Source organism: Rosa rugosa, chromosome 3 (assembly GCF_958449725.1).
Source record: "Rosa rugosa chromosome 3, drRosRugo1.1, whole genome shotgun sequence".
NCBI lineage: Eukaryota > Viridiplantae > Streptophyta > Magnoliopsida > Rosales > Rosaceae > Rosa > Rosa rugosa.
The window spans coordinates 3145543-3162065 of NC_084822.1; the positions used below are offsets into that span (position 1 = coordinate 3145543).

Here is a 16523-nt window from a genome sequence, read left to right on the forward strand (position 1 = left end):
GCCATTGATCCGGCAGTTAACCCCGACGCTTGGGTACCAAAGATTGGGCTCGCTACCCAACACCATCTGCTCCGCGCAGCTCCCCTCATCAAACAATTTTCCGACCATCCGGAGGTCTATAGCCAGGAGTGGGGGACTCCTCGCAGGGCCTGGCAGGGGCCCACCCGAAAGGGCAAAAGCGTTCGCTCCAACCAATTCTAGATGGACGACGCACTCGCACTAATTATGCTTGATATACGGCACAAAGCTACGCTTTGGTATCAACCCGCAAGAACACCCTCCTTGACTGGGGACTTCGGGGACTTGTACATACAGCCCAGCATAATTAGCAACGGTCACGCTCATGCCTCAGGGCATCACCTCGAGCTACCCGTTAATGCGCCGCCGAGCTTTTCGCGCTCGTGCCTCAGCGGCACTGCCTCGCTTTCACGCTCTCGCCTCAGCGGCAACCGACGAGCTTTCGCACCGCCGAGCTTTCACGCTCGTTCCTCAGCGGCACCGCCGAACTTTTCGCGCTCGTTCCTCAGCGGCACCGCCTACTTTCGCCCTCGTGCATTCCCGGCACCGCCGAGCTTCTCGCTCATGCCTTCGCGGCACCCTTGAGCCTCCGCTCATGCCTCCCCGGCAAATCACGAGCTTACCACTCATGCCTTCGCGGCACCCCGAGCTCACCGCTCACGCCTTCCCGGCACCCACGAGCCTCCGCTCACGAGCTTACCGCTCATGCCTTCTCGGCACCCTTGAGCTTCCGCTCACGAGCTTACCGCTCATGCCTTCGTGGCACCCTTGAGCCTCCGCTCATGCCTCCCCGACAACTCACGAGCTTACCGCTCATGCCTTCGCGGCACCCCGAGCTCACTGCTCACGCCTTCCGGGCACTATGAGCTTCCGCTCACGAGCTTACCGCTCATGCCTTCGCGGCACCCTTGAGCTTCTGCTCACGAGCTCACCGCTCATGCCTTCCTGGCACCCCGAGCTTCCGCTCATGCCTTCCCGGCAACCCTTGAGCTTCCCGCTCATGCCTTCCCGGCAACCCACGAGCTCCCTGCTCATGCCTTCCCGGCACCCCGAGTTTCCGCTCATGCCTTCCCGGCAACCCTTGAGGTTCCCGCTCATGCCTTCCCGGCAACCCACGAGCTTCCCGCTCATACCTTCCCGGCAACCCTTGAGCTCCCCGCTCATGCCTTCCCGGCAACCCACGAGCTTCCCGCTCATGCCTTCCCGGCACCCCGAGCTTCCACTCATGCCTTCCCGGCAACCCTTGAGCTTCCGCTCATGCCTTCCCGGCAACCCTTGAGCTTCCCGCTCATGCCTTCCCGACAACCCACTAGCTTCCCGCTCATGCCTTCCCGGCACCCCGAGCTTCCGCTCATGCCTTCCCGGCAACCCTTGAGCTTCCCGCTCATGCCTTCCCGGCAACCCACGAGCTCCCCGCTCATGCCTTCCCGGCAACCCCGAGTTTCCCGCTCACGAGCTTTCCGCTCATGCCTTCCCGGCAATCCTCGAGCTTTACGCTCACATCTACTCGACACACCACACGTTAATAGAACATTGAATTTTTCTACCATTTGTCGTTTACCGACCGCGACAAATCAAATTCTTTTCGCGTTCCATTAATACGAGCGAAAACCAAACAGACATAACCGTACGCGCGGTCATCGTTCATGAGTCACAAGCGCTTACCTTCGCACCGCTCATGCAACTTACATTTATCATATGCAATCCATACGCTCACACGACCATACGCGTTCTCGAGTTTGTACGCCATAATCGATCGTACTCGGCACCATTCGCGTATATGCATCAACATGTATCACGCACCTCATACGTTTATATATGCCAACGCATATCCATACAACTCACATTTGTTGCCCAATGCAACGAGCATTCTACGTATGCCTGTTTTTTGTCTTTGTTGTGCAGGTTAACGAGTCCCTTCTTGCTTACGGAGTTCGGGGACTTGTAGGGGCTCCGTACCGCCCGGTTGCTTATGCTTGGTGACATCATGTGTATAACTCCCCAACCAAGAAGCTCCTCTTACTTGGGGACTTCGGGGACTCGTACATACCTCCAACAATATGGAGTATTTGCTATCTCACCAAGCATAATTAACACCCTCTTTGGGACACCCACAAGCCATGGTGAGGCCCAACCGCTACTTGCATCTTGTAGCCCTATGTTCAAGCTATGCTACGGTATCCGGAAGTAACAAATCCGCCGCCGGGAAGCCACCTTTCCAGCCTTGCCAAGTTGCCTCCGCAACTAGGCATTTCTATACTAGAATAGTTGTTTGCTTGTCCCACATCGAAAACCATGTAAAGGAGATGACTTCCTTCACCTATAAAAGGAATGCCTCCTCCCACTTAAACAGTAATTCATCCCATTACAACCAATCCCATTACATGCTTTGTAATCCCCCTTGGGCCGCAAGGCTCAACACACTAGTGTAACATTCAAGTGGACGTAGTTTCCCGCTAAGGCGGGAGACGAACCACTATACATCTCGTGTCACTCTCTCTCTCTCTCTCTCTAAAGCTAACTAGCGACCCCTCGGTCACTAACGTCAACATAATCCCAATTTACGAGTGAGCGACTCTATAGTACTCTTCTGTGCTAGGGTTTCAGAGAGGAAAATTAGGGTTGGTTTCTTCGCGAGCATGATATCCACCAAGGCTCGTTGTGTTTCATTGTTTACTATTCCCCTGCAGTTCCAAAGCAGGATATTGCCTTGGAGCATATTGCAGATTGATTGCTGACAGAGACGAACAGCAGTTTGATGGCAGCACACGAAGAAGGTTACGGCGGCGCCTTAGGGTATTTTTTTTTTTTTTTTTGCTAGCTTACTTTCTTTATATGCTTTTCAAATTTTAAAGACTAGTTGTAGTATTTGAGTTGTTTATTTGATAATATATATATATATATCAAATTTTCTTCTAAAAGTTTTAATATCTCTAATTCTAAGGGGAAGCAGATTGCAACTGCTTAATTTTTTGCAGGTTGGTTAGTCTGCACTGGCAATTGATGCTTTTATGACTCTTCTTAGAAGTGCTAGCCTGCTAGGTGTCCCATAATTGCGTGCTCAGTGTGGGTGATTAGTAGAATATATTTTTCTCTTTGAAGGCGCGCAAGGCACTTATGTTTTGTAATAGGCACTGGAGCGGTTAAATGTTCTAGAATAGTCATGTACCAGTATAGGCCTATTTTTATTTATTTTGATGTATGTTCTATGCAAACCTTAATTATTTGGTTCATTAGTATAATGAAACTTTCAACCGTAAAAAAAAATATCAAATTTATTTACTAAATAATATAGGTAATGTATTTTTTAGAGTGTTTTGATCCGAGCTACATAGAAGACTTCGATATATGTTATTTCGATTCCAACAATGTAGTACTCAATCGATATTTTCAGTCTATTATATCACGAGATTAGATTACTGAATTGTGTTTACTAGCTGATGTGTGTGTATCAAAATTATACAATATATGAAAGGTGAGTTCACTGTTACTACTGTTCATCAAGGGGTGGAGAAGACGTTTTTGTCTCTGCTTTTCTATTGTATTTCAGGATTCACTGCTATCTGAGATGATGTCATCTGGGCATATGGGTCTTTTTACAGGAATTGACGCTTTTGCCCTTGCTTTTGCTATTATAATTTCAGGTTTGTACTACTGGCTGACACTGTGCTGGTTGGGCATATGCGTCTTTAGGTGTGGGAAGACGCGTCTTTTTTTACAGCTCTGCCATCAACATGCATGCTTCTGGAGGTTTCTTCTTTCTTCTACAGCCAAAGAATTCCAATTCGCTCTTGCTCTCACTCGAATCAACAAATTTCTCTCGCTCTCCTCGCACAGAAATCCATAACCAAAGAGATAGAGATACGTTTCCTGCTCAAAATCTCAAACTTGCTACCGGTCAATTTATTGTTTTGAGGTATCGTTGGTTAGTCTGGATCTTTTTTTTTTTTGAAATAGATGTTGTGCTTGATTCAGTTGAGGTAAATCCCCATCTCCTTCTTTCCAATTCTTTTTGTCCTCGATCATATTGTCATTTTTTTTTGTTGCATCATGATTATATATGCTTGGTTTCTTCAAATTTGCAATATTGGACTCCTTCTTTCCAATCATTATGTTAATCTCATAACTCGGGCTCTGATTTGTCCAAATTTGCTTTACCAAGTTATAGTAATGAAAAACAAATTTTCTTTAGCGTTTTCCTTTAGAAAAGAGACAAATCGTTGGGGTTCTGCAGAGACCAACCAAATATTCTTTAGCGTTTTCCTTTTAGTCAATATTGGACATTTTCTGGCATGTAGGTTAGTTGGTTTACAATTTCCTGGAATGCTTCAGGTTAAAAAAGACCCGCTTCAGATTGTTATTTCTGGCACTTTCTTATCTAGGAGAAGACTTTTTTGTCTGTGTCTGTTATTTATTTATTTTTTTTTTCTGAATTTCTCAGACATTAAATAGTGGCTTGCTTGATTTCTTGAATTTAGTTTGTTATTTTTGATCAGATTGGTTGGTGTTGATTGTTAATGTATCTGATATGGTTTTGTTTTGTTTTGTAAGCTTTGTCGAGATTCTGAAGGAAAGATACAGTCAAAGTTCAGTTCATTGATTTTTCAGTGAAGAAGAAAGAGGTGTAGCTTTTGGACTCTTTGCTGGAGCCTGGAGGTAAATTTCATTTAATTTGGTTAGTTTTGTTTGGTGTTTTGATTATTTTAGTTTTGTACAGATTCAAGTTTGGGAGAAGATAATAAAGTGTGTTTAGTTTTGTTTATTTTTTGTTCAGTTTAAAAATAATAGAGTGGCTTTGGGTGTTAGTATATCCAAAAAAGAACTGAGGATTTTGAATATGTTCCCTCAGAGTTTGCAACTGAACCCTGTCTTCATTTTCAGTATTGATTATCGGTACCTATTTCATACATAATTAAATACTAGTTAGTACCCTGTGGTTTAGGTCCAAAATCAATTCAGTCCCTAGACTTCTAATTTCATCAAAAACACCCTTGCACTTTCAATTTTGATCTAATAGGTCCAATTCGTTAATATTCTTTCAAATAGTTGGATTATTTGTTGAAAAACTATTTATTTTTAATAGTAGGACTCACTCCTAAATTGACAATGCAGACCACCTTGACACCACATCATAAAACATAGGCCATATATGATCCACATTAACAAGTTAAATAACTCCATTGTCGGAAAACTAACAAATTGGACTTATTAGATCAAAATTGAAAGTGCAGGGGTGTTTTTGATGAAATTAGAAGTTCAGGGACTGAATTGATTTTGGACCTAAACCACAGGGTAGTAATTTGTATTTAGCCCTAATATAATTTACATCCTGACATTGCAAGATTATAACCCTAGAAACTTAACAAAGTAAACTATATCTGTTAAGTTCGATTTTTGATAAAATTTGCATCTTTTGTTTGAGGTGAAGGACAACTATATAGCTATTAGTTTGGTTCTCAGATTATAGGTTGTGAGGGACATGATTGCAGTTTTGTGATTGGCATTTACCCTTTTGTTCTTTCTTCTTTAATCTGCTACTTACCCATCTTTCTTGCTTTTGTTAACGTTCATAACAATCATAAAGAGGCTAGCTTTGTCATTTCTATGTGACTTTGATTGTTGTTTTGTTTGGCCATCTGAGTTATTTCAGAGAACACTTCTTATGGTTTGTTTTATATATGAAAATATGTACATATATACATATACACGTGATGGGTGAAATTTCACTGTCAGGTTTTACTTTTAAACTTCTCATACGACAGTTCCTCTTTGGCATATGAGTAATATCTTTACTATTAATTGTTGAAATGAGATTAATATGAAAAGTAAAAGAAAAGGCCAAACACTGATTCGTCATGTGTTTTCTATGAATTTGTTCTGTCGAACTAAGAATGTACTTTTATGAATTAGCAAATAGTCTTTTCTATACAGATGGCTGAATTTAAAGTGAGTATTTGAATGGTATGAATTTAGTATCATGTGATTCTAGAATAAGACTTTATTAACTAAAGATATGCATTGTTGTTTGAATAGCTTTATTCAGAATCTTAGATGGCAGAATCTGCTTTTTGTGAATTTTTATTTTTATTTATTTTTTTGGTTCTTCTTCTTCTTCTTCTCCTCTCATACCATAAGTAGTTGGATATTGCTGGGGTTTCTGTTTTTTCAATCCTGTTACTGAAGAAAAGTGAGGACAATGATAATGTAACTATAATAAGTATTTGGGATGTTCATGGATAGATTGTTCAGTATTTGGGATGGTCTCATTCAATCCTTTTTTGAATCAGAGTATATGTTGAGCATCTTGGTAATTTATATCTGATGGTAAAGATTAAGAAGCAGATTCTAATTGAAAGAGAAGCCATTTAAAATTTAGTTCTTTTTAGTTGCTATTTTCCTCAATGACGTGCCTTTCCCTTTCCCTTTCTATCTATTTAATTACCAGATCAAAAATAAATTTTATATATTTACTTCACACATTGTTGCCTTATAATTTGAGTTTTGTTTTCTAGATTCTATGCAAAAAGGTGTTCGTGTGGTTCTATCGCCGCTGTTCCTTTGCACATTGTTTGGTATTATTTCAACGTTGTATACTTCTTTAGGTATGTGATTTTTATTTTCTTTTGTTGATTAATATTTGCTATTAGCATTAATACAGATTTTCTGATGTTTTTGTCTTTATTTATTTATTTGTCTATATTTATTATTATAAGTATGGAAAACTGATATAGAGTTAACTATTGATGTATACAGGAAGATGCAAAATATTGAGTTTTTACCTTCTTTTTTTTATTTATTTTTTATTTTTTATTGTTGTTGGATTTATGGGTGTTTTGGTATGAAACATATTTTTTAAGTAGTTCTCTTTTATTGTGCAGCTCTTTGGGACAGCGTGCTATCAAGCCCTTTGGCTATTTCAAATTCAGGTATCAATTTTGAGATTATTGATTACTGAATTTTTTGTGCTAAAGTTTTTGTTTTCATTCTGTAGGTGGATTTGTACTAAGTCATAATTTTGTATTTTGTTTCTCATTTCTCTTTTTTGTGCTAAACCGTATTGAATCTCTGCTTTGCATACATTCGTTAACAAACAATTGGCACTCCAGTAAACACCGGTTTGAACATGGGGTTCTACTCTCGCAACAATCTTAATGTATCCCGTGCTCGATCTGCTGCGGGAATTATTGTAGGACAACGAAAGATAAATATTGCTGCAATTAATCATATAGTGACAACAGATTGTGAGTTACTTTTACATACTGCGAGCAAATTTCAGTGATTTAATGGTTTCTTCCGTGAGTTATTTTTATATACTGTAAGCAAATATCCAGTTTTTAGGTTATCCTTTGATCCACAGATAACAGACTTTCTGCAGATGCTTTACTTTTATATACTGTGGTTTGATCTACTTTTTTGTGTCATCATTTTACATATTGTGATTTGATCCTGGGAGAAAAGAGTTTCGATGGTATCATAATAGTTTGGAGTTCTTGGCTAACCAGTAGTTTTCAATGCAGTTATGGTGCCGAAAATTCTTCAATTAGAAGGACAGTCAAACAGCTGAAATTGAAGCCAGGAACAAAAAGAGATTTCCTTATAAAGGGGATATACAGAGATGTTCACAAGTTCACACCAACCCAACAACTTCCACGCGAAATCCTCTTAGATTTGGAAAGAAGAGGAAGGAATTGTTCAAAGCAAAACCAAGCAAGAACCCGAAAAGGCAAGTTTTAAAATCCTCACGTTAAATTTCCTTTCCACTTATTTTCTGCATTTTATATCTACTATGTCGATTCAATTTAAGCATCCCTTAATTAATGACCCAATCTTTTATATATAACCTTCATGTGCTCTGTATATTTTAGTGACAACTTTGAACCATCAGATCAGACCAGCACAAATACATTGGCTCTGACACCGAATACCTTACCTAACCACTTCTGCTTTGCAATGCAACTTTTTGTTTTGTGATAAGGACCAATATCTATGGGTTTTTGTAATGCTAACTGTCCTTGACAAACAATGTCATGCTATGTACATATAAGCACTGGTTGTCAGGACCATTCTCTTTGTTTTTTTGTAATGCTAATGGTCCCTGAGAAACAATCAACCAAGATAGCAAACATTTTGTACATTATTGATCAATGTACATAAAAGCTTTTTGCTATTCTTCTTTGTTTTGTCATTTTTTTTTTTTTGCTACAATATACCAATTATTATTGCAACTAAAAGACCCGCAGCATCGCGCGGGCCTTTTTACCTAGTTTACTTAGATATGAGTCCACCTAAAACTTCACACACTTCTAAGTTCTAACCCAAGATTTTTGTCTTTTTTTTTTTTTCTCTAAATTATTGTAAACCAGAAAAATCCGTGTGAACATTGTTATTGTTCACCTTGATATTAGAAAAGGGTGTCCATCACATAATGAATATAAGTAGGGCAGCCACGAGTTGAAAGCAATGGAATTGACTTGAATAGAATGAGAGCTTCTAACAGATATTATTGTCTGCTCGATCATTCCTTTCGTGCTCACTCTCATAGGCGTAGCTATACACGGGTTCCGCTGGGTTACAGCCCACCCCAAATTTTTCAAAAACATTAATTTATAGCTTAATTTTAGTTTAAAAAATTAAATATTAAAAAGTAGCCCACCTCAAATTTCTAAAGTCAGCCCATATGTTAATTTTTTGGGTCATATCTATGTTATTTCTTTGCTTGAAGTACTTGATTGTGTTTTATTTTCTATTATGCTTTAAGAGACATATTCGCATAAAAAGCTTGCTTTGCCTTTTTTAGGTAAATTAGGTCAGAATAAGAGTTGGCTAAGAATTATGATACAAATTCAATAATTAAAATTTTTTGGTTATATTCAAGAGCACAAGATAAAATTTGAGTAGATATGTTCTTTTGTCTTAAGGCTTTTGTTATCGAATTTCTATCAAATGTTATAATGTTGTTTTTTTTGGATCAGTTAGCTATTTGATTATTTAATATGTAATTAATATATGATGTGGTTTAATTTAAGGAAAGAATAAAACATGTTACTAGTAAAACTTAGGGAAAAAAAAAAATAAAACATTAGTAAACTTTTATTAAAAAAAATTTCTAGCCCACCCTATTTTAAAATCCTAGCTCCGCCATTGATCAGCTGAGCCATCATCACTATCATTCCCCACTATATGGTCTCTAATTATGCCACAATATTGATCGCGATGCGACTGCAAACACCCACCAGTATCTTGTGTGACCACTTCGACTGGTGCATTAAATTTTCTAGCCCGTCCTATTTTAAAATCCTAGCTCCGCCATTGCTCACTCTATATATATAGCTAGCTGTAATGCTCGTTTGAAAACTCAAGCTTAATCCACTAAACCACAGAAGAGAAAATGGCTCAAATCAACAGGCCAACGATGGAGGAAGATAAAGTTCATGCTTTCTCTTCCCCCATGCCATTAATGTAAGCACCATGCACATTCTCCCTCAGCTAGCTGCTATTTTGTATTCTCTAATTCTTTGGTTTTATATATAAACTTCAATTTGATTACTAAGTAATGTTGTACTCCTCTCATGTTTTCTTCTTGAAACGATTTTGCAGGTCAGAACATTGGAAGACTGAAGAAGGGAAGAAATCCAATCCCTCCACTTTGAGTGAGGTTTTGGGCTTGCGCGAGTTATTTTCTCCACAGGTTAGTGTTGAATCACGACCAAAATAAACAATTAATTAGCATTTAGTCTCGAATTCGAGGTCCCGAGTGTGTTATAATTTTCCAACAAATTAGGATCTTGCTACGTGCCCCGACTATGCTAGAAAAGGAATAGTGACTTCAAGGATTTTTTCTTAATAAAAAATAAACCTAGCTTCTTTATATTATCAACTTTGAAATTGCTTAATTAATTGTAAAGTTGTGACAAACGTTGTGTGATTACACCATCAGGTGTGGAGAGCATCTCTAGCTGAGCTGGTTGGCACGGCAGCGCTTGTTTTTGCTATAGACGCAATTGTGATCTCCTCCATTGAGACCAATATCTCAGCACCAAACCTTGTATTGTCAATCCTGGTAGCAATCATCGCGGCGATTCTCCAAATTGCTACCAACCCGATTTCCGGAGGCCACATCAACCCCATCATCACCTTTTCTGCAGCACTGGTCGGCATCATTTCCTTCTCACGAGCTGCCGTGTACATTTTCATGCAATGCGTCGGAGGAGTTCTAGGTGCCTTGGCACTCAAGGCTGTGGTTAACAGCAGCCTTGAAGAAACATTCTCACTTGGAGGTTGCACCCTAACCGTGGTTTCTCCGGGCCCACAAGGGCCCATCACGGTCGGGATCGAGACAGGCCAGGCCCTTTGGCTGGAGATAATATGCACATTTATTTTCCTCTTTGCTTCGATATGGATGGCGTTCGACCACCGCCAAGGCCACGCCATGGGTAAGGTTATGGTCCTCTCTATCATCGGAATAGTGGTGGGCATTCTTGTGTTTATCTCGACCTCTGTAACAACAGTGAAGGGCTACGCTGGGGTTGGAATGAACCCAGCTAGATGCCTCGGCCCAGCACTTGTTCGTGGGGGCCACCTCTGGACCGGCCACTGGGTATTTTGGGTCGGGCCTACTATTTCTTGCTTCGCTTTCTACTTGTACGTCAAGCTCATTCCCCGTCAACATTTCCACGTGGAGGGCTACAAGCACGATATCTTCAACTATGTGAAGACTCTTCCCAAGTAGAATGAATTGGATAGTCATTATGACAAAGAGACATTTTTTTAATTTGGCTTATCTTATTTCGTAAATGAATGTATTAATTTTAATTTAATTTGGTTGATCTTGTTTCTTAAATGAATGTATTTATTTGCATGATTCCTAAGAATTGGCAAATTTACAATTATTAATTGATGTTGATTGATGCATATGAGCTCTATCATGAGTCGGACTCTCATTCACTCCTCAAAATTATCCTATAACACATAAGAATACTACAGCCCAGTCAAGTTTCTCTCCTTATTCATGTTATTGACATTGCCGGAGACATCAAGCCTAAACTCTGTATAAAAGTATTACAATCATCAAATAAAACATTCTGATCTCAGAGCCTTATCTAACCACATATACTCCTCATTGCAACTAAGATGTTGTAAGAGAGGAAAAATCATATATAAGAAAAGTGACAAAAAATAATATAACTTAAAATCTTACATTTGAAAAGTGATAAAAGATAATATAACTTACAAGTATATGGCTTACACTCAATTACACCAAGGCCTTTTGTGTTAAAACCCAATTCATAATGGGTGGTAAGTTGGGATAATATCAGTACATTGGTTGGTCACGGACCACGCTTCTTGCTGTTTAACATGCAGTAACAAAATGAATCTAATCGATGTGCTACATAGTTTGCTTCACGAAACACATGATGAACATTGATTCCCTCAATATTTCTCACAAGAGTCTTAATATCATCGATGATACAACGAAGCAAAGAAAGATCTTCCTCATCTCTGTGAACTGCTGCCACAGCCACTTTCAATGTCAAAGTGATGCCACCCATTCTGTTGTGCAAAGAGTAAACCAGCTCGGAGGGCCAAGAAAAAACTAGAAAAATTATGTTGGACTAATACAACAGTTATTCATCCTTCCAAAATAATAATAATAATAAAAAAAATCTATCGCCAAATTTATAGTTAGCTTGAGTACGTAATTTACTACCAAGCAGCTTGAGTACGTAATTTACAACTATCGATTGTTATAAGCTTTGGTATTACTTAGTGCTTCAAAGTTGTTTAATTAAACGCATAGGTTATACATCAATGATGATCAATAACCGTCGATATGAAGCATGAACGACTCACACTGTGTATGTGTGCCTCAATTGAGTAGTTACCATTGTTTAGCACAATTGTACGTATGCTTCATGAAATAATTATCTTTAATTCAATGATTAAGCAACCTAGCTTCTCGATCTAACTAAAAGACAATTAACATATATAAGTTAACAATTTTTGGCCTACGTACATAGTTTTAGCCCTTGTGATGAATAGGTTGTCCTCATTATACGTTCCAAATGCTAGATTGTTTTCTAGTCACTGAATCGTTTTAATTTTAGTATCAGTTCAATTGTTCATCGATCTAAACCCAGCATCTTCGTTTTTTCGGAATGAATATGCCTGCAGCTATAGAGCATAGCCTTATCTCAATCATTTTCGACTTCCACGCTCCAAGGCATCAAAGAAGATGTTGCCAAAATTAATCACTTAAATACCACAGTGCTTGGCCAGGCCTATCTTCTAGGATCGAAGGGCGGCTAAAACCAAAGCTTGTTTCGGAAATCTCTACAATATATGAAATGGCATGTATTAATTAGATATGGAGGATTAACCAATTAGCAGTCATTATAGTCTCCTCCTATGTCTTGATTCACAAAGCAGTTTATTTAAATTGAAACTTTTAATCCCTCTTCAATCAGTTTGAGGCAATGGAGTCGATAATCGTCCCCCATGAAGCTGATCATAAATTGCAGAGAGCAGTTGGCAGTGGTACGGAAAATAGATCAGTGGAAACCAATTCCTTAAGGCAAAGATTTCTTGCTTCAATTGGTGCCCATGAATACTTTTCACCAGAGGTCAGCTTAATCTAGCTACTAGTAATACAGAGATTAACTTTTCTTGTTTTTCACTGATATTGTATCCTCCATTTGATCATTTTGGGAGAATCACTTAAATGATGTATGTAGGACGATCTTATTTGATCAACAGAATTCTTAAAAGTCCCTGTTCTTGTTTCAGATGTGGAGAGCAGCTCTTACAGAGTTTGTAGCAACTGCGTGTCTAATGTTCACCTTGACGTCTTCAATCATCTCATGCTTGGATTCACATGAGGTTGATCCCAAGCTGTTAGTACCCTTTGCGGTCTTCATCATAGCCTTCCTTTTCCTCATGGTGACAGTTCCTTTATCTGGTGGTCATATGAGTCCTGTTTTCACATTCATAGCTGCCCTAAAAGGTGTCATAACTCTTGCTAGAGCTTCCATCTACATCTTGATGCAATGTGTTGGTTCAATTGTGGGATTTCTTATTATCAAGACTGTGATGGACCATAATGCATCCCAAAAGTACTCCTTAGGTGGCTGCACAACACATGGAGTAGGCACCCAAACAGCATTGATGTTAGAATTTGTTTGCACATTTGTGGTTCTCTTTGTTGGAGTCACTGTGGCATTCGACAAGAAAAGGTGCAAGGAACTTGGTTTAGCAATGGTGTGTCTCGTGGTGGCCGGGGCTATGGCACTTGCAGTTTTTGTGTCCATTACAGTCACTGGGAAGTCCGGGTATGCAGGCGTGGGGCTGAACCCGGCAAGGTGCTTAGGACCTGCATTGTTGCAAGGGGGGATATTATGGGATGGTCATTGGGTTTTCTGGGTTGGCTCCATCTTGGCCTGCAGTGTGTACTATTGTTTCTCTTTGAACTTGCCCAAGGAGGGTTTGCCATTGTAGATGGAGATTGAATATATATAGTCATCAGTTCCACCATTCTCAAGGGAGAAAGCAATGTACTATCTCAAATTTATATGTAATATAAATCGAATGCAACGTGTAATTAACATAAATCCGTAGTTTGATTTTTTAAGGTTAATAAGGTTGTCAAGCCTTAGTCATAAAATAGCATTTTAAATAATAACAAGAGCCTTCACTAAATTTATGTATTTAGACATGCACTAATTAGTAAACAATACTATACCGGCTCTATTTCCCTTAAAATAATAGTTAAGCATTTTATTGTTAATTTTTCTTTTTTAATGAAAGAGATAATCTTTATTGAAAGAATGTGTGAGGGTGATTTTTGTGTTTTGGACTTTCGGCAACAAAACCCTCTTGATTAAGCGAGACTAGGCCCAAAATCGATCAAAGGTTAGACCTGAGAACAACTTCGTTGTGACCAGCTAGATGATAACAGCAGCAATTAGAGCTTGATTTCTCAAGAATAGAACTTATAGGTGGATATGGTGTGGGAGCTAGATGCCTGGGAGTTTAGCAAAGAGAGAGAGCTCCAGCAATGGCATTATTTCTGGGTTTTGGGTTAAGATTGACTGGGGGAATTGATGGCTAGGGATTCAGAGATAAAGCTTGATTTCTTGCTTGATTTTTTGGGTCGTTGTGGTCTGCTTCCAACGGCGATGAACCCGCTTTTTATAGCGGAGATAGGCGGGGAAGATTCGTGCTAAGAATCGGGGGTTTTGAAGTGGTATTCTTAGTTTGGTGGGATAATCCTAAAGCTTTCAACTTTTATTTTCTCCATGAAACCAAAAGAGTGAAAGCTTGCTCTGGCTATGAGAGTGAAGGTTGGTGGTATAGGTATAGGACGGTGGCAATCCCAGATTATGTGCTGCTGTGATCTTTGAGGGATTCTAATCCCTTATTTTCTGCTATTGTAAATTGCAATCACAAAGTTTGAGGGCTATTGGAAATTGAAACGGGATTGCTGGGTATATGAATCAGAAAGCTTCTCCATAGATTTTGGGTTCTTGACAAAAATGGTGAAGCACTAATCCCAGCAGCAATTTTGATAGAACGACATTCTGGTTTGGGAAAGAAGATGGTTTCAACGGGCTTGGGGTAGAGACTGTTGTAATGGGCTTTCGGTAAGGAGATAATTCTAATGGGCTTTGAGTTTTGCTGGGCCTGCTTTCATCTCTCTACTAGCCTTTGTTAAGATTTTAACCCCTCAAGCATGAATTTTGGTCCCCAAGCCCAAAATTGTCGATGGGCCTTATTTTAACAACAGGCCTCACAGAATCCGTTACCTTCCACACCACACCCTTCCGTATAAGCCCCAAAACATAGCTTGGGTCTACGCGTATCGCACGGTAAATAAGCGTGTCGGCTTCTTTAAAAATGCATGTTAGTCATTTGAGTGTTTGGGCTTGTCGCATCTCTTGCTAACTAGAGGGCCTCTTTTTGACATGAAGTGGGCTTGCTTGAAGGCCTAGCTAATTAGGTCACGAGGTTGATGACTCGTCCCCTTTGCTTGTCACTCGTTAAATTTGAACTTGTGGAAATTTGGATATCAACAAAATGTAATGAGTGCAATTGGAGGAAGGGAAATTCCTAAGCATGGAAGAGCATTTCCCAACCCAAGATGCATTTAATCAAATTATAATACAGAGCTAGGCAAGCAATTGATGAGCAGCAAAATTGTGAGTGAAAGAATAACCATGCAGCTCCAAAAGTAAGAACAAAATGCCATCGTACACTACCAATAAAGAGAAGTTTGCAAAACACAGCAGATACGAATATTTGATAATATTTGATAAATCATACTCGAGAAGCACAAATCAGATTATGCGCATGCAGCAGCCATTCTGGATGTTTCCTCATCACCTTGCCAAAGCTTCCATAAGTTCCGGAGAGGTAATTGAGACACACCTCCAACCACCTCCCCCGAGGATCACGAAATAGGACCCCATGCAAACTACCAAATTATAGACTAATTTAATTTTCTAGCTACCTTGTACTTTATTTTAAAAAACAATTTAGTCACTATATATATAGTGTTAATATCATCAATAACACTCATATACTCACCAATTTGATCAAATTAGTCTACATGTTAGCCATATGTTAATTTGATCATAAAGAAAAGTTTTTTTTTTTTTTTTTTTTTTTTTTTTGTGAGACCATTGACAACAATGTTTGGAAAAAGTATCATATGAAATTCTACCATAATAACATAAATGACAACGTGATTCAAGAAGTATAGTTACTCCCAAAAAATTCTAAGAGAAAAAACCCCTCTCATCTACTACAGTCTTCAGACTAAATCAAAACTCTAACCCTAAATCCTTCTTTATTAGAGCAAGTGCAGCGGTTGCACTTTGACTGGGCAAAGGGAGGGATTTGCTGATGTGTTGACCGGGTAAGTGAATTTTTTGCTTCCACCGGTCTTGCTTTGCCTAGCCAATTGTTGGCTGTTCTTGACTGAGGCAAAAAAAAAAAGGCAACCAAATGACTAAATTCTTGAATGGGGGTGAGGGGCTGCCAGCTCGGCTGTGGGCATAACGTGGCTGACGTCATCTCCTTTCCATGAAGCATGACGCGCTGAAGTAAGGCAGTGGAGGACGAGACGCTGACGCGTGGCGCCGCAATTAGGCAGGATTTGACGCCCAGTCGCCGAGAGGATGCCGGAAAACTGGAATTCCGGCCGGGTCATGTCGCACGGCTGTGGGAGGCCTTCGATCTCCTTCTGGGCTGAGTGGTGAGGTGAGGCACCACTGTGGGGAGGACGAGCGGGCCGAGGCGAGCCCGTATGGCCCTGGTCCGCTGCCGGAGGACGCACGACGGCGCCGGAAAACTCGGGTCGGGTCGGTCGGGACCCGACGGGTCTGAGGAGACGCGGAGGAGAGAGAAGAGAGAGTTTCAGGGGTCCGCTGCCGGAGGACGCACGACGGCGCCGGAAAACTCGGGTCGGGTCGGTCGGGACCCGACGGGTCTGAGGAGACGCGGAGGAGAGA

The 16523-nt window shown here is 40.0% G+C and overlaps 2 protein-coding genes and 1 long non-coding RNA gene across 3 annotated transcripts; all 3 read left to right on the forward strand.

The window, feature by feature from the left end:
• The first annotated feature begins 4435 nt into the window (after positions 1 to 4435).
• LOC133735834 (uncharacterized) lies at positions 4436 to 7008 on the forward strand. Its single transcript, XR_009859279.1, has 3 exons — positions 4436 to 4674; positions 6531 to 6620; positions 6897 to 7008. It is a non-coding gene; the product is annotated as an uncharacterized LOC133735834 (long non-coding RNA).
• Positions 7009 to 9350: 2342 nt separating this feature from the next.
• LOC133741311 (uncharacterized) lies at positions 9351 to 10857 on the forward strand. Its single transcript, XM_062169249.1, has 3 exons — positions 9351 to 9477; positions 9616 to 9706; positions 9956 to 10857. Exons 1-3 carry the CDS (start codon positions 9407 to 9409, stop codon positions 10745 to 10747), a joined length of 954 nt encoding a protein of 317 aa, XP_062025233.1. The 5' UTR covers positions 9351 to 9406; the 3' UTR covers positions 10748 to 10857.
• A 1320-nt stretch (positions 10858 to 12177) lies between these two features.
• Positions 12178 to 13522, forward strand: LOC133735728 (aquaporin TIP1-2-like). Its single transcript, XM_062163160.1, has 2 exons — positions 12178 to 12638; positions 12802 to 13522. Exons 1-2 carry the CDS (start codon positions 12492 to 12494, stop codon positions 13507 to 13509), a joined length of 855 nt encoding a protein of 284 aa, XP_062019144.1. The 5' UTR covers positions 12178 to 12491; the 3' UTR covers positions 13510 to 13522.
• Positions 13523 to 16523: the final 3001 nt, after the last annotated feature.

Bases quoted from the DNA above. Each gene is read 5' to 3' on its own strand.
- LOC133735728 (XM_062163160.1), top strand. From the start codon at position 12,492: ATGGAGTCGATAATCGTCCCCCATGAAGCTGATCATAAATTGCAGAGA. The intron at 12,639-12,801 runs GTCAGCTTAATC...TTCTTGTTTCAG, and splicing joins ATGAATACTTTTCACCAGAG to ATGTGGAGAGCAGCTCTTAC.
- LOC133741311 (XM_062169249.1), top strand. From the start codon at position 9,407: ATGGCTCAAATCAACAGGCCAACGATGGAGGAAGATAAAGTTCATGCT. The intron at 9,478-9,615 runs GTAAGCACCATG...ACGATTTTGCAG, and splicing joins TCTTCCCCCATGCCATTAAT to GTCAGAACATTGGAAGACTG. The intron at 9,707-9,955 runs GTTAGTGTTGAA...TTACACCATCAG, and splicing joins GCGAGTTATTTTCTCCACAG to GTGTGGAGAGCATCTCTAGC.